This window comes from Corvus brachyrhynchos, unplaced genomic scaffold (assembly GCF_000691975.1).
Source record: "Corvus brachyrhynchos isolate BGI_N302 unplaced genomic scaffold, ASM69197v1 scaffold324, whole genome shotgun sequence".
Lineage (NCBI taxonomy): Eukaryota > Metazoa > Chordata > Aves > Passeriformes > Corvidae > Corvus > Corvus brachyrhynchos.
The window spans coordinates 136,743-154,698 of record NW_008246067.1 but is presented as its reverse complement, the minus strand read 5'-3'; the positions used below and the strand labels follow the sequence as shown (position 1 = coordinate 154,698).

The following is a 17,956-nucleotide window of genomic DNA, read 5'->3' as shown; positions in this document are numbered from 1 at the left end:
ACAAATATTTTTTATTTTTATAGTTTCTTTTTGTTGTTATTTTTTAAGACTTGTGGTCCCTTGTGGGCACAGCAGTGTGGAAGACAATACTATGCAACAGGAGTTTGTTCTGAAATCAGTCCAAGTTTCAAGATCCTAAGAAGCTTTTCTCCTGCTGTTCAAAGTAAGGTGACATGTGCAAATTTTAAAATTAAATTTTAAGTTAAATTAAAAAAAAAAAACCCAAACATATCAAACAATAGCAACATATATTGTGTTGGGGACTGTTAATTTTGATTTCTTAAAAAAGTGTATGTGCCAAAAGCAAAGCCTTGTGATTGATATGTAAAGGCTGACAAATTGTTATCCAATGCTGATGTGAATATGGTCTCAGTCCTCTGTATCCAGGGGCATCGCACCAGTGCAGGCTCAAAACCCACATATGCTCCTATTGAGTCCTCATTCTGGCAAAGCCTTCTGATCCGAAGCGTTGCCTGTGTGAGACCTAAATATGCACCTCTGGATTTAGCTGAAGAGTATACTGAGACTGCAAGTGCATTTAATGTCCACTTCTTATTTTTGTTTTAGAGTGTTCTTCTGTTATAGATGTTGTGGTGGTTTGTGATGAGTCAAACAGCATTTATCCCTGGGATGCAGTGAGAGCATTTTTGAAAAAATTTGTACAAGGCTTAGACATAGGCGTTAACAAGACTCAGGTAAGTCAAAGACATATTCAAGAAAGACCAAAAAAAACCCAAACAGAACAAAACCTAAAATAACCAATTTTAAAGGCAACCAAGTGTGATTTTGTGTAACTACAGTACCTCCCTCAAAGCCACAGATTTCACAGTTATCCTATTCAGTGCTGGGGATTTTATCTTACAGTTTTCCTATTTTGAAAGGGATTAGTAATTTGATCCAAAATACAACTGAAATAGAAGTCTAGGTTGTATCTAGGGGAGTCAGATCTCTTTCATGCATTAGGTGTAAAAGTAGTTGAAAATACAGCCTTTGGGGATATGATAAAAGTAGAACAGATTTTTAATGGGCTTTTCATACAGCTCTCACTTTCCAACTGCTGCATCTTTAAAACAGGAGCTTTTCCTGCTGGTTTACTCACTGATCTTTGAGGTTTTTTCCTTTTGATTTGATGATGGTAAGGAAAATTTTATTGCCTTTTTTTGTTTTAAACATCTTCTGTCTTTACAGTTGTCCATTTTCCCTAAACAGTTCTGAGAACAAAGACTGGGGCACTGGAAATCTCTCTCCCAAAGGCTGCCTTCTTCCTTGGGCTACTTTGGAAGTGAGGTGCTTAAAAGCTAGGCTTCCTGCTCAGCTCTTTCTGAACCTCACCTTCAGCATCTTCTCTTTTTTTCTTTCTTTTTAAGTTTACATCTTATCATACAGCTTTAGCTTCACCTATATTAAAAATAAGTAGGGTTTGCAGTGCTGTAAAGTAACTAACCTTTAGGACTTCCTTAGAAGAGATCAGACTGAGGTGCTCTGAGCTTGTAGAACTATTGCTATTTTCTTATTTTACCCAGAGCTCCTTGTATTATTGCTATCCATCAGCTCTTCCAGAAGTAACCAAGCAAACATTTAATGTCTGCTGTTTCAGATTGTTTGCAGTAACGTATTGTAGTCCATAACAAATGATATGAAGTGCAACAGCATTTTAGCTTTCTTTGCTTTTCAAATGTGTTATTTTTAACTGGTTTTACATGTGTTGAAAGAAAACCATGCATCTGCAGACCTTTTACACCAACCTGACACATAAGTAAGCATCATGATTCTATGTAATTAATTGTAAAGCATCATAATCTAATGTAATTTTTTATTGCATAGGTGGGTTTAATTCAGTATGCTAATGATCCCCGTGTAGTCTTCAACTTGAATACGTATCAAACAAAGGATGAGGTTGTTAAAGCAATGGAGAAAACATCTCAGAAGGGAGGAGATCTCACTAATACCTTCAAAGCCATTGACAATGCAAGGTGAGATGCATTGATGATTTACGGTGCAACTGTTTGACTTACTCTACGTGGCGATGAGAACATTGTGAATTTCATTCCCTTTGGAAGACCGTGTGCCCAGGACCTCTGGAGTGGATTCCCAGCACTAGGCAGAATCCATCAGGTGCATTTGCAGTGTCCCATGCAGATTGGTACAGGAATATATAAACTAGAATTGCTGAAAAGCATGTTGTTAACCATTGGGTTGAGCTCCACTCTAAAGTAATTCTGGTACCCAACTGAATTGCTTGTTCTGTCACAGATCTCTAAACATGACAGTGCATCAGAGTGGACAAGGTTTTAGGAAACATACAAAACCATTGAAAGAAGTAAAGTTTATCCAGGGATTCAGTGGGCGCAGTAACATTTGTGTTTGTGGATCAGGCTTTGGTTGATAGCAGAGAAAGTAAAACCTCTTGTCTGTTGTCTGTTTGTCACTGCAGCACCGTAAGTGTGAAAAACAGGTTAAACTTAAAGGGTTTTATGACTGAACACATATACAAACCAGGTCTGTTTCTCAACAGGAAGGTGCTGTTTTGAAGTTTTTTGAAGAACTCTAGGCCAAAATACATGCTGAATCAAATGAATTTGAGAATTTGGTTTAGGAACAGACTCAGCCTTCAATGGAGTCCATATATGCAGTAGAATTGAGAAGTTTTTTATTAATTGTCTTCCACTTTTGTCTGAGCTTGGTGATGCCAGCTCCTGGTGTCATAAAACTTTAAGAGTTCTGATAAAACCCCCTTTTCATTTAGAAATACTAGTACAAAAAATATACTGTTTTTCCTGAAATTTACATTTTTATCAGAAACACCATCCAATCCTTCCAGTCTTTTTTTCTGCTTCTTTGGTTACATTACTTATGCACTACAGAAGCACCTTATTCTAATTCAGTGATGAAGGTATTCATTACAGTGTATGTGCTGGATTCCATCCATTACGGATTGAGGTGTGATAAACCAATGTTTTATAACAGACAGTATGCCTTCTCACCTGAATCGGGAGGACGCCCGACAGCCACAAAAGTAATGGTTGTTGTGACAGATGGTGAATCACATGATGGATCCAACTTGAAAACAGTGATAGGTAAATGCAATGAAGACAATATAACCAGATTTGGCATTGCTGTAAGTAATACTGAAATTATACATTACTGCATTTTCAAAAGATTGTTTTGCTGTGTATGTATGAAAGTGCATGTTCTATACATAAGTGGTATATAATGCATACATTGTTACACTGGTGAGACTGAAACTAAGTCAAATTAATCCTATGAACTGGTGAAAATATTTGTCTTTTCACTGGCTGAAAAAGCAAGACTAGAATTGCCTGAGCAACTTCAGTGGTTTTCCCCTTTGCCATACCTTATGTATTTTTCCTGTATGAATGGTCCCTTGCCTAGGAATGAACCTAATAAGCAATTCAGTAATACAAATAAAGGTAACTTTTTTTTAATACGCAGAATATTTGCTAAAATAGTATGGAAGGAAATGGAGTAGCACCATGATCTCTTTCACTTTTCTTATTTTGCTGTTTGTTTGTTTCTTTAAACAAGGTTTTGGGATACTTAATAAGGAATGAACTTGATACTAAAAACTTAATTAAAGAAATCAAGGGAATTGCTAGTCATCCAACAGAAAAGTACTTCTTCAATGTGTCATCTGAGGCTGCGCTACTGGAAGAAGCAGGAACGCTTGGAGAGCGCATTTTTAGTATAGAAGGTAAAATACTCAATGTCCCTGAAAAATTAGATCAGTTTCTCCCAGCTGACAAGCTTAGAATTTTATTTTGCTTCAGCCTAGTGCAGTATTGTGAAAATAAGTGGCAGCTGGAGCTGCAGGCTGCTCCCTGCTCACCAGGAGAGCTCTTGTTTTCACAGGTTCCCCCAGCTACTCCACCCCTAATTAGCCTGAGCTTCAAGTTAACTTTTGCAGTTTGAGGAAAACATTCCCCAGTTGATGTAAATTTCTATCATATCTTGGGCTTCAGGCATGGGAGCTTTTCCATATGCAACCAAATATACTTGGAGCTATTATCACCAGCAGAATAAAGGCATCTTCATGCTTGTGAGCTTCACCTGTGTGAATCCTAAACCATATTAAATTTATTAAAAAAAAACCAACCAAAAAAACCCAAACAAACAAACAACAACAACAACAAAAAAAACCAAAGCAAACCAGAAGACTAGGTAACTAATTACAGAACTGAAAATGCAATTTGTGCGGTGCCTACCAGGCCCCCTCCCTCGCACCACCCCTACTCTTGTGTATTGTTCAGCGGAAGGTGTTGCAGAGGTGACACAGAGATGCTTTGTCTCCCTAAAGCCAGCTTTTAACTTTTAAGTTAAATTCAGACCTTGCTTCAGAGATGTGTAACCTGCCCTCAACACTCTTTAAGGAGCTTATGGCTGCCATTTTCCTGCACTCAGGATGAAATCTTCTCTTTCACTTTCACTTATTCTTTACTAGGCCCATGCTGCTACTCAAAGCAAGGGAACAGGTCTTTTTCCTGAGTACTCCCACTGAATTCCTATCCAGCTTAGGAAATGGATATCACAGTATTTTTCAGGAGAATTCCAACAGTTTTTAAAAATCCTATCGGAAAATTAAAATTTCTGTTCTATTTGAAAGTTGTGAATATACAATTACTAAAGCTGTTAATTTCAGGATATTAATGCTTCCTAGAAAACACAAAAAGAGATCAGCCACAGTGACAAGGCTGTGCAAACTGATTCAAACCAACTTCATCATTATCTTCTGCCCTTTTTTTGGAAGAGACTTATAGCATGGCTCATGGTTTCATCTTATCAATTTGCCGTTAAATCCTCCAAATTTTCTACAGTTTATCAGCTCTGATTTCCATTGCTTGTAAATGCTTTAGCCAAATTGGTGTATATATACAACCCCCCTATACAGCTAAACTCAGAGGCAGCAAGGCAGGATTTTGTGTGACTACATAGAGATAACCATATATGCGTATCTGTTTTACCAGGTACAGATCAAGGTGATACTTTCCAAATGGAAATGTCACAGGTGGGCTTCAGTGCATATTATTCACAAAAAAAGGTATGTGAGTTTAATTATTTAATGATACAAATAGAAGTAAGCATGTACACTTGAGTGCAAGAAAAGAGAAATAAAAGCACAATGTCCAATTTTAAGATCTTTTTACATGCAAGGAGAATGTCAAATAATCCTTTTGATTTTTTTAACTTGAATACATATTAATAAGTAAAGCTGCATAATAGTTTGTTTCATGTAACCATCTTGAGATGTATTAATATAATTATTTCAGTGATTTCTGAGTTCATGTAGCAGGAAAAAATTAATTCCTCTATGTTTGTGACTAACTATATTGTAAAGCTGGTAGGCAATCACCAAAATATAAATAAAACAAGTCTGAAAATTATTATATAATTTCTTTATAAATTATAAAGTTAATAATATTTGTTTAAAGCATATTTCACTTAAAACTTAGAACCAAAATATCAGATATATTTTAATGCTAATCAATTTTAAGATTATCTTTGTAAAATCCAAGTGTGGTTCAATAAGCTTTCAACTGAAAATACAAGAAGGTTTTTTCCTTCTCATAGCCTTTAAAGATGAATGAAATAATTTTTTGAAAGTCCTCTGTATTTGCACAAATTAAAGTTTTAAATTATGAAGAACTTGATGCTAAGAAATGGCAAAAAAATGAGAAACATATGGTTGTTTATTCAGGAAAATTACACATTCAATTTTATTGCAGTTTTCTGTAACAGTATCTCAGTTTAGTGAAGAATTTTAATAACTTGAATAAACTAAACTATGTTTGCTTTCTGTGTACAAGATTAAGGATTTCTGTATGAAGTATTCTGTATAATAAGCCATGCTAATTTGGATTTTAGATCTCTCAAGAACATCTCCTTATGTAAAGAATTAAACTGTATCTATTTGCACCAGCTCTTGTGTGCTGTCATTGGCACTTTTGCTGGCCAAAACAGGGGCTTTAGCTTTTTCATACAGCTGGGTCTGTGTGATCCTCAGTCTTCTGAGGATCATGGGCGCGTAAAAGCATGGACTTAGCAAGCCCAACCCCATGGTGGACAGACTTAGGAAATTATCACAGTGTTTAAATAAACCCATTTTATCATGAGTTGCAGTGCCATGGGAACTAAAGCAGTCACTTATCCTCTTCCAGTAGACGGGTGATAATCCCTCTTAATAGGGCAGTAAAGTCTTACACATAAGTGGTAACTCTGAACAGCTCCAGTCAGCTGCCTGCTGTCTTTAGTCTGCATCACAGGCTTAAACACAGTGATGTAGGAAATTAGGCATGGTAGCTTCAGCTTTGCTCATACTTTTTCTAAATCAGGTAGTTCTAAAATGTTGACTTTTATTTTTTAAAGGATGTTCTGCTGCTAGGTGCTGTTGGGGCCTACGACTGGAGTGGAACTGTAGTTCAGGGGTCTTCAGACAGAGTCACCACCTTTCCGAGCCAGGTGTTTGAGAAGATTCTTCAGGACAGAAATCATAGCTCATACCTAGGTAAGGGGCTGAAATGCAAATCTGGAAATGTGTGAAACCTTGATTAAGATATTAAAGAAGTTGGAAAATTCTCCTCTAGCCAGATTTGTGTTAAGAAATTATTTGAGAATATGAAAAGAATTTTCGGTCAAAAAAAGATTATTTTTTACTGGTCAACAGTTCATTGAATAAAAACTTTATTGTGTTTTTAAATTCTACTAATATCAAAGTGGTAAGCTAAAAAAAAAAATCAGTCTTTGTCACTGCTGTGGTTTAATCCCAGCTGGCAACTAAGCAGACACTCAGTCACTCCTCTTGAGGGGAGTGAGAGTGGGGGATAGTCAGAAGACCAGAAGTGGGTCAACTCATGGGTTGAGATACAGACAGGGAAAGTAAAAGTCATGCATGCAAGCAAAGCAAAACAAGAGATTGATTGACCACTTTCCATGGGCAAGCAGGTGTTCAGCCATCCCCAGGACAACAAGGCTTCAACACACACAGCTGTGACTTGGGAAGACAAATGCCATCACTCTAAACATCCCTCCTTCCTCCTTCTTCCCCTGGCTTTATATGCTGAGCATGCCACTATATGGAATGGGATACCCATGTAGTCATTTGTGGGCAGCTGTCCTGGCTGTGTCCCCTCCCAACTCCTTGTGCCCCCCCAGCCTCCTTGCTGGTGGGGTGGGGTGGGGTGAGGAGCAGAAAAGGCCTTGACACTGTGTGAGCACTGCTCAGCAGTAACTAAAGCATCCTTGTGTTATCAACAGTGTTTCCAGCATAAATCCAAATCACAGCTCCATAACAGCTGCTGTGAAGAAAATTAACTGTATTCCAGCCAAAGCCAACACAGTCACAGAGACATAATAAATCATGGGATTTGAAAAGGCTGCTTAGTGAATCACACTGATCATTATGTGTTTCTTCTGTTACAGTATTTGTGTGTTTTTCCCCAGTTTGATGTGGATGAGAAGCTGATTGGCTTTCTATTGTTTCATATATGCTTGCTGTTTTCTTAGCATTTACCACTTCAGTTTGTAGTTTTCGAATATTGCTACCATTTAATAGAGATTTTACTTATAATCTCCTTATGTATTTTTGACATGTTTTTTGACCCAATAAAGCCAGTCACTCTCTATTCTCAATTCATTTAAATGTTTTCTGTAAACTTTCAACATGCCTGCTCTGCTGTTTCATCCCTGAATAATGCTACTACATTAAGCACCTATGAATTTCTTATTCTTGAAGTTATTTAATAATATGCTGTCTTTGCAACCAATATACTCTTTTTTCCCCTATGACTCAGCATTACTTGCATCCAACAAAATGAATAAATTAAACCAAACCTAATGAGCCATAGCTCTTTTGCATGTATGACCTCTTCAGACTTTCTGTTACTTCATTTTCTTAATAATTTTTAAAAGCTCAGGTAATTTCCTTTCTCTACAAGGCAGTTTTAGTGCATTTGCTTAAATCTTTCTGGAGAAAACAATGTCCCTTTTCTGTCCGTTCATTTCCCCTCCACTTTCTGTCCTCCAGTAGGAGCTCTCCATACCAGCTCTCTCTCACCAGCCTGGGGGAACATAAGTTAAAGAGCTGCTAGAACATCACAACTTGCTTGATTGGCCCCTGTTCTGCACTGCACCCCCTCACATCAAATGACTGTATTCTGTATTAATTAGGAAGGTGTGTACTTAATTTGCAGAATAAAATCTTGTTTTGTTGCTCATTGAACTTCCAGTCACAAAAGTTGTCCTCACCCTAGAAAAACTGTGTCTGAACAAAACTCTGAATTAGACTGGTATAATATAAAGATCAAGGCATAATCCTTTTAGACTGTGCTCCTTGTATTGTCCTGCAGGTTGCTAAAGATCTGCATATTCTGTCCCATCACTGGCATTTTGTAATTGTCTTTAACTATAGACTTTATAAAGGATGACTTTGTTTTCTTCACTTAAAATAAATTTGCTGGAACTAAACCACCGAAATGTAAAGTGTGTACTAATGCTAGATTTATACTGCTAAAATATGGTTACATTTTTGCAGGTATTAAACAGTGTTTCCTGAAAGCAAGTAAATGCTAGAATAATGGTAATGAGGATTAAAATGTTCAAAGAAGTTCAATCAACCCTCCCAGCTGACAAGCTGTTAATGTAGCCTGTTCTATTCAGACAAACCACTGGTCTGTGGTTTGGTGAGCTGTGGGAAAATGTGCTGCAAACTTTACAGAAGCTAGGTGTTCCTCCTCCCTAGTTTGAAGACTGGTCCAAATGTAAATCTCATATTTCTCTTTATTTCTTCTTTCCCTTTTTTTTTTTTCGCACTTTTTTTTCCTATCTCCTTCACAAGCATGACATTTTCGTGGTCTGTATTTTACTGAATAGGCTAAACTATTGTCCATGTGATTCTGTAAACCTGCTTCGACTTGATGCGTGTGTCATTGTTCTCTCCAGGGGAATATTGCAAATTTTATGCTTATGTGACAGCATAACTTCCCATCTGGAACCATCATTCTCTGTGATTAACATACCAGATTGACTCATCCTCCATGCCTTTATGGATAACCAACTGATGAATTGTAATTAATGGTCTCCCACACATGTTAAATATTGGCTTCTATCCCCAGGTTATTCTGTTGCTGTTCTCTCAACTATGAGCTCTGTGTATTTTGTTGCTGGTGCGCCAAGATCCAACTACACTGGCAGAGTGGTGGTTTTTGATGTTGACAGTGATGGTAATATTGCAATTGTGCAGTCACAGAGAGGCGAGCAGGCAAGTATATTTTGGTCATGAATACAGACTTTCGGGAATCTGTTTTTATTGACCCAGCAGTAAATTGCAATTAGTTTTGAAAATTCCTCTTTCTCTCCAAGCATTTAGAATCCACTTGAAATTTTCTCTGTCACTAGACTATTTCAATGAGGTTGGCTGTAACTCTTAAACAGTATTTTAGGAAGTCATCCAATTAGTGGTGAAATATAATATACAAACCTAACTAATGTATCCTTCTGTCAACAATTCAAACTGGGAGAGACTCAGTGAACTCTGTTCTGCCTGAGAAGTTGTGAAGTAGATGACATCAGAAGACAGATCTGGGAGCTCAATCTCTTTTTCTTATTTGGAAAAGAGGAATGATTTTAGGTGGTTTTGGTATCATGCGTAAGACAAATCTGAGAGTAGATCAGAGGTTGGGTAGTTTCAAGCGCAGTTCTAAAAAAAATGTACTTCCCATATCTTACTTTCCATTGGCATTTGTATTGCTGACTGGTAAAGCCATGGTAGCAGCTACAGGACAGAAACAGTGAAACATGGTAAGGATATGATTCTTCCAACACTGAAGTATGCTACAAAGTAATTTTATTCAGCAACATTTAGTAGTACTGGAATCTTACTGGCTGTAAGTTTTCTGAATCAGGTGCTAAAACATGATTCAGAAAAAGCATATGCAGTGACAACCCATTTACTACTGATTTCAGATTGGCTCCTACTTTGGCAGTGTGGTGTGTTCAGTGGATGTCAACAGGGATTCTGTGACAGATGTGCTTCTTGTGGGTGCACCAATGTTTATGAATGACCTGAAGAAAGAAGAAGGGAGAGTATACATGTTTTCCGTCACAAAGGTAAAAATGGCTCAAGCCAGCATTCCTTAAGGCTAGTTTCTTTCAAATCAGACTGGCCACATGCAGGCTAAAAGGCCTTTGGCCTCTCCAGATCTTCTAAGTCACTATTGAGTGAACATTTTCAAAGTGTTGGAAATATTTCAAGTGACATTTTTTTTAACAAGAAACAGAGCATGTGCATTTCCTGGGATGTGGCATAAGAGCAGGGATGAATGGTGCCAAGCCTACCTGGTTAGAGGGCTGTGTGTGGAGGCCTTTCTAGTGCTGCCTCATGTGTTCTGCTTTTCAGCAGCAGCTGCAAACTTTCCCCAGAATTGCTTGTGCATGTAATCTGGGAATTAGCCAGCTGGAACAGACCAAAATGGAGCAAATGAGCAAGACAGTAGCTAAGCACTCTTAGTGGTCAGGGGCCTGGTGTTCTTGGTGTCTCCCTGGTCCTAGTACCAAGGAATGTGCTTCATGGTAATATAGCATGGGTTGGCCATATCTCTGAAAAACTTAGCGCAAGGCTTTTGCTAATTAATCTGCCATTTGATCTTGGTGAATGTATTCAATGCCTGACAGTATTCTCAAAGCAGTTCGAAGAAATGCTCTTCTACCAGTTTTCTGTATTGTTTTGTAGACTCTGACACTGGATGGTTACTATAACTCTTGTTGTCCCCTCTATCCAGTAAAGCTGTGTTACTTGTCTGATGCTTGACTGATGGCGCTTTTTATTCAGACCTGTAGTAGGTGTTTCCAGAATATCTGTATTAACCATATGGAGCCCTCTGGCAGTTTTGAACAGTCTTTCATTCACTGGGTGTCTTCAAAGCAAATTAATATCTGCCATCCATCTGAGAAAACAGAAAATGGTCTCTTTACTAGGTAAATTGCAATCAAGTAAATAGAGAGAAAGGATCACCCTCCTCAGCAGGACCTCAGTCAGACCATCCTGAAGCAACAGGAAACTACCCTAAAGAAATTTCAAGGTAGATGAAGGAGCTGAAGGTTGGCAGCTGACACTGGTCTTTGTGCCTGTGGCATCAGACATGAAATATGAAAGAAAAGAAAAATGAAAGGATTTTTTTTTTACTTTGAAAACCAAATAAATTGGAAGACCATATTACAACTTGTAGTTGTTGTCAAATATTAGGTTTAAAATTATTTAAATTTTAAATACCAAAGAATAATGAAAGATATTTTTTAATATTTTTTAAAAAAATCTGGATTTGTGCAAGTTGTCCCTGTTGTACAAGTAATACTTTTCTAGTCATTTTTAATAAATAACTTGGCTGTTATTTCTAAAATTTTAAGCACAGCATGATAACTGAGGTTAAAGGTGAGAAAGCTATTTGCCAGAATTGCATTTTATCTAGTGTAAATGGGATTACTTAACTATGAAGATTTCCAGTCTTTCTTTCTTCATTGGCATTGGAGAGGTCAGGAGTTTACGATTTGGACACATGCTTTTTGCATTAGTTTAGTAAGGAAATTCCATTTCTGTTTCAAAGAATTATGTCCAGTTACATAATTTCCATTCCCTCTGCATAAAAACTGGTAATCCAAAACTGGAAACTGTACTTTTCAATGTATTGTGAAACTTTCAGAACAGTCAGATGAGGACAGTGAGGGCATTTAAGCTTCATACATATGGTTATATTTGCTTTTAGTACTTTGCATAGCATGCTTTGATTTTGCTGTGTAATTCTTGCCAAGACTTTGAGACATAATGCAAACTGAATGGGCAATACAATGGGGAAGGAATTCAATGTTGAGCTGTCCGAGGGGAATGTACTGGAAGACAGAAACCAAAAACAATGCACATAGATACTGCTCCTATGAATAATCTGATGCAATGATAGCTGTGTTTCGGTTTTTTCTTATTTTTCAATTTTTAAAGAGAATCTTGGATCAACGAGAACTCTTGAGAGGTCCACAGGGGTCAGAAAATGCACGATTTGGATCAGCAATTGCAGCACTTGCAGACATTGATTTGGATGGCTTTAATGATGTTGTAATAGGTGCACCACTGGAAAACCAAAACTCTGGAGCAATTTACATTTATAATGGATTTCAAAAGACTATACGTACCAAATATTCTCAGGTAAACAACTTTGTTGCATAATGCTGTACTCAGTGTCCTAAGATCTGCTAGGGGAAAACTGAAGGTTTCCTGTGTTTTAATTGGCTACTGTTTCATCCTCTTGAAGGAGTACTGTTATTCTCATGGTTTATTTCACGTTTTGTGACTCTCCTTCCTTCAGCATACCCAAGTTGATGTTGTGGTGCTTATAACTGAACCATATGGAGGAAAAGGATGTGCAAGATGCTCATTCTGAGCCATTTTTGATGCCTGAGTGTGAAGTCAGCTAATATCCTAAATGTTTTTGACAGCCATTATTTCCAGGTTTTTAGTGTTGATGTACAGTGAAGATTAGATAAATCCCAGCTCTGCAAATTACCTATACATAGTATTAAAGGGAAAGTCTTTCAATGGGTTTCATATATACTATATTGGTAATCTAATACCACTTTCCATGCAGATTTTCTGGTTGCAGAAAAAGTAATTTGTTAGAACTCCTATTAAGCTTCATATTCTTTGAGTTGCTCAATGTGAATGGGAAAAGTTTCCATCTGTATCTGGCATACAGCAGTCAGTTAGCTGATCTACTCCCAAGATAGAAAAGTCTACTCCTTTGTCTGCTCCAACAGAGGAGAAAGAAGTGCTAAAAAAGCATCTGAGAAAACACCCACAAATGCATTTTGTTTAGACAATAGATTGGATATACAGGGAGTATCAGTGAAAATCTATTAATCTACAGACTTAAGCATGCTTTGGCAAACTCAGTAACCAAACTCTCTTTCCCAGAAAATCTTAGGATCGGATTCTGCTTTTGGACAAAAACTCCAGTTCTTTGGAAGATCAGTAGATGGCCATAGAGACTTAGATGACAATGACATTACTGATGTATCAGTTGGTGCTGACGGAAATGTGGTTGTGCTATGGTTGGTATACTCTTTCTTAGAAAGGAAGCAATTAGTGATTCAGATGCAGCAGTTGAATATTTAGTTAATTGAAGAGGAAAATAAGCAAATTAAAAAGCTCTTTTGTTCCACATATTCAGTGCTAACACGCTTAGTGCCTCATCACTGCTATCAAAACTAGCTAAAAAAAGAGCATTAGACTAAATCTCTTTTAAGCATTTACCATTAAACCATTGAAAGCCCAGGCAGCACAGAGGGAGAGCCAGGGCATGTGGGAGGAAGCCAGGTGGCAGAGCCTGCTGGGGTGGCTCAGGACACATCTGCCTGCTACTGCTGTGCAGACACATGGTCCAGAGGGAAGGGACAGCAGCAGGGAACGGGGCTTGATGGAGAGTATTTGTAACAGCAGGTTGTGTACTTCAGTAGCCACAGTATAAATTTGACAGCTGAGCCTGAGACAGATGAAACCACCTCTCACACAACCTGCATGACTTTTTCTGGCTGGTAGGCTGGTATGGGGGGAGTGTTGTCCTGCAGGGCAAGGCCAGAGAGCAGTAATAAAGAGCTGACACCTATTTCTGGCAATAAATATCTTTTTAATGGTCCATGGCCTTTGCCACAGAAGTCTGAGTACTTTCACAAAATATAAAAAGGTTTCCCAGAACCCAAATCTTCGGCCTGCCTAAGTAGGGTGTGACTTTCACGCCTTGCTTGAAGAGCTAAATTCAAATGCTGTTTCCTTTTTCTATCTGCTGCCTGTCTTCTTGCCTGAGGCTCCCCATTGTAAGAAAAATATCACTGAATTGCTGCTTCTTTCATAATGAAACAAGATAATTAAAAATGAACGGTCAGTTTGGACCTTTGACTGCTGCTGCTGCTGGGAATTTCATTCGAGATGAATTATGCTCCTTGAAGTACCAGCATTTATTTAGATTTGATTAATGAAGATGCTCATTCTTCTTTCACTCTGACATTTGGGCTGATTAATGTGTTTCATTTTGATTAAAGTGTTTGCTTTAACATGTAGGGCTCCTTTGAAACTGTTCTTCAAAATCTTCATTAATTACATGAAAGATGTTTTTTCTAAAAATTAGATTATTAAATAAAATGAAGAATTGCTCATTATCACCTTTCTAGAAGAGCTCAGTAACTTCCCTAAAGGAGCAGAAGAAGGTTACTTATTTGGAAAACAGGCCAAGGGCCTCATTCTCTGATACCTTGAGGGATTGATTAGAGCATTAGGACTAATACATTAATTATCTATTAATTTGACATGAAAATATTATTGTCATTACTGAAAGCTACTATATCAACAAATTCATTCATATGTAAGGAAAACTAATTTTACCAGTGCCACTAAAAGAAGTTTACATTGGGAACCATAAAAATCAATGCTAACATTTACAGATGTTCTTCAAAACCCATGTAACCTTTAAAACATATTTTTCAGGTCAAGAGGCATTGCAAATGTCTCCATAACTGCCTCCTTTAAACCTGAGAAAATCAGTCTGCTGAACAAGAATACGGACATAACTGTCAAAATATGTTTTCAGGCTACATTTAGACCTGCTAAGAAAAATAATCAAGTGGGTAAGAGTATTTCAATGACTTGTCTTATATTAATTTCTTCAAAAGTCCATTATTCAAATGAGTAATGGAAAGTCTAAAGACAGATTGAATGTCAAGAATCACAAAATCAATATAAACATTAAGTTCTTGAGAAAGTGGTTTTCAGACCTAATTCGTCACTGGCTACATAATCTTTAAAAAGTGGGGAACTAACATTATAAAGCGGAGCTGTATCCTTGTTCAACAATCCCAAAAAAAAATGTTGTTAGTGAGAAGCTGGGTTTTTCCAACCTTCTGGTTTCAACAGCAGACTCCATACTTTTCTTCTCTCTTCAGAAAAAGAAAATTAAATATTTTCCAGATATTGGTTGCAGTGCAGTTGTCAGTGGGAGGAAGCTCTTCTTTTCAGAGGACAGTGAATATTTCTGTGACCAGCAGTGGGCTCCCATTAAGTTTTTAAATTCAATCTCACAGATAACACCAGTTGGACTGCTTCAGTGCTACATGAAGTGCCTTTAGGAACTCATGATTTTAAGCTATAAATTAACCGTGAACTTTCACAGCATATTAGTCATAACACAAAGAGAAGGCAGCAGAAATTATTATGTGATTGAACAGAAGATGCAGATTCCTTAAAGTCACCTCTAAGTTCAGTGATACTGCTGCAAGGCCCCTTTACCTAGAGTAATCCTGGCCCTGCTGACTGGCTTCTTGCCTGAGCTGCAGGCTCAGACATCTGCAGTGGAGCCTGGATTGATTGCCATTTAATGTGCTCCCAGTGGACCAGAACTTATATCAATACCTAAACCTGTTTGACTGCTTTGCAAAACACAAGAGAAAGTATTTTCATTTTGAAACTGCTCTGTGTTTAGCCAGCTATGAAAAACATGAAATATTTAGTGTGGTTTGGAAAGCCTGGTCACTACAATATTGAGCATAGTAATGAGATCACAGGCAACCATGATCAGTGAAAAATGTACTGTTATTCTTCTTGTAGCTATAAAGTACAACGCAACATTGGATGCAGATCTCCAGTCCTCCAGAGTGACTTCTAGAGGATTTTTCAAAGAAAATAATGAAAGGTACATGCAGAGGGATCTTGTGGTGCATCATGAAGAGAATTGTGCTCATGAGGTCTTCAGTGTACAAGTAAGTGCAATTGCAAGTAGTCTTGCATAACAAAGTGATCAGAGGAAGACATGGATCAATTTTTTGTTTCTAATGTGAGTTTCATGCATGGTGTACTGAATTATTTATGTTTCCCAAATCCCCCCAGCTGAAAAATACTTAATAAGATTATGATATCATAGAAACTAATAACTCTCATATTCAGTACAGATTTTTAGGACAGGAAAGGGAGTTCTTAATTATGTTATTCAGCTTTAGTGTAACACAAAGCCCATGGTCTATACTTTAAATAGACTTTAATTTCCCTCTGAGTAGATTCTTCTGTAGGAACTAAGACATACATACAAATGTTTTCTCTCACACTAACATTCAGGCAGACTTCAGGTGCATTCTAACTCCTGGTGTACACCAAGGAATTAAATAAAAATAACCAGGTCTCCACTTTTCTCCAGAAACAAAGACTGAACACAGCCCTGAGAGTTGCCTTAAGCCCTGTTGCATGACACTAGGTTAGGTAGAGGACTTCAGTCCCTGCTTTGATTTGCAATGACTTACTGATCACATTTAATGCCCTGTGGAGCGGTGTGCCATAGGGCTAGAAGGTGATTCATCCAGTACTGAGAAAAAGAGGAAACAAGGAGTTTATTGTGTTTTAGTGTCACTCAGGCCCAGCTGCTCTTTGTGATGGTAAGGCAGAGTGGAATAGGAATTTGACTTCTGAAGCTAGATGAGAGTGAAAGCTACCTGGTGATGGCTTTGAGGGCCAGCTCCTACAGCTGCAGATAATCTGCATGTTCCTTAGTGCTAGTAGTTACTGTGATGTGTACAGTCTCCAGGAATCCGAGAAAAATCAGTTTTATCATGGAAATGGCAGTTTTAATTGAAAACTATTAAGCTAGAGGAGCACATAGTAGTCAATCTCACAAAATTATTTTCATTAAAAAATGAAGCTTTGAACTGTTGTTTCTCCTTGTTTAGGGCAAGTATGATTTTACTACGCATTCTCAATTCACAATAGAAATTACCAATTTTACCCTGTTTTCTCTGCTGACAGCCATTATCTGATCCACATGTTTTACAGGAGCCTTCAGACGCAGTGAATTCACTTAGTTTGCGCATTGACATTGGCCTTGCAAATCCTGTCTCCAGCCCTGTCCTTGACATATCTTCTCCAGCATCTGTGGCCTACAGTGTAAGTATGCAGATTTACTATTCAGAAATGCGTGGTTATGCACATCCATAATGTGTGGCCCCCACAAACACCAAAGAGGTACAGGCAAGTGAAAACTGGTGTTCCGTGTTAGTCATATGGAGCGGTCCCCTGGTTCCTTTTATACCTTTGCCTGTACTGCATGAGCTTGCTCATACATACACACATCAGCAACTGTAGCATAACAGGCATGTTAGTTCAGCCATGTCACTGTTGATGTGCATTTCCAGTTGATGGCAAAGATGAGTTCTTTCAGGTCAGTTTATTCTACAATAAAAAGGTACATAAAAGAGAGATTGAACTACTTTGACTACATCACCTTTGTTGTCAGTGAAAAGTAACCTGTTTGTACCATTCTTGGATCAGTTGACGTGTAGCAACACGTTACTCATTTCACTCGTTCACATGTCAAGAATTTTTAATGTCCATCAGAGGGATTTTCTTATCTGCAAACCAAGAATGTGCTTCAGCTCGAAGGTGTTTGCACTCTAGTGTCTGCAGATAATGTTAAAGGTTGAGCCCTGTCATTCAGGAAATGTTTTTGTTTTCCCCAGATTCCTTTTATTAAAGACTGTGGTGAAGATGAACTTTGTATCTGTGATCTTGTTCTGAATGTTCAGCAGAAGGCAGATGACAGGTAAGAGCTGAATCAGTGGAACTGTTGGAGTCTAGTGTTTTCACCAGTCGGTTTGTCTGGGGGCTTTGGATGAATTTCTAGAGGAAAGTGCCTTTCTAGTTCAACATCTACTTCGAAACAGCATGGATAAAAAAAGCAATGGCATTTTAATCTAAATTTAGTCAAGGAAAAAGAGGTAAGATAGGAACACAAACATAGAAGTAGGACGCTTGTCAGCTTAGACCAATCCAAGTTTTTGTACCTCAGAGATGAGGGCATAGGGCGTATTTGGACAAATTGTGTCTGACTGGCTGCTGTTGGGAAGAGGAGCACACTGGGAGAGTAGC

At 37.9% G+C, this 17,956-nt stretch overlaps 1 protein-coding gene across 2 annotated transcripts in view; it reads left to right on the top strand.

Moving 5' to 3' along the window:
* ITGA2 (integrin subunit alpha 2) overlaps nucleotides 1–17,956 on the top strand; it is a 64,173-nt gene that overhangs the window by 27,947 nt on the left and 18,270 nt on the right. Inside the window, exons 5-19 of one of the 2 annotated variants that reach the window (XM_017746870.1) lie at nucleotides 49–163; nucleotides 568–695; nucleotides 1,825–1,973; nucleotides 2,968–3,118; nucleotides 3,547–3,712; nucleotides 4,983–5,056; nucleotides 6,382–6,520; nucleotides 9,126–9,271; nucleotides 9,976–10,119; nucleotides 12,002–12,205; nucleotides 12,971–13,107; nucleotides 14,537–14,676; nucleotides 15,653–15,804; nucleotides 16,865–16,975; nucleotides 17,548–17,630. In XM_017746870.1, the coding sequence (XP_017602359.1) occupies nucleotides 49–163; nucleotides 568–695; nucleotides 1,825–1,973; nucleotides 2,968–3,118; nucleotides 3,547–3,712; nucleotides 4,983–5,056; nucleotides 6,382–6,520; nucleotides 9,126–9,271; nucleotides 9,976–10,119; nucleotides 12,002–12,205; nucleotides 12,971–13,107; nucleotides 14,537–14,676; nucleotides 15,653–15,804; nucleotides 16,865–16,975; nucleotides 17,548–17,630 (2,039 nt within the window). Of the gene's footprint in view, nucleotides 1–48; nucleotides 164–567; nucleotides 1,288–1,824; nucleotides 1,974–2,967; nucleotides 3,119–3,546; nucleotides 3,713–4,982; nucleotides 5,057–6,381; nucleotides 6,521–9,125; nucleotides 9,272–9,975; nucleotides 10,120–12,001; nucleotides 12,206–12,970; nucleotides 13,108–14,536; nucleotides 14,677–15,652; nucleotides 15,805–16,864; nucleotides 16,976–17,547; nucleotides 17,631–17,956 lie in introns of those variants that run through there. The other variant, XM_017746871.1, reaches the window with a different exon arrangement.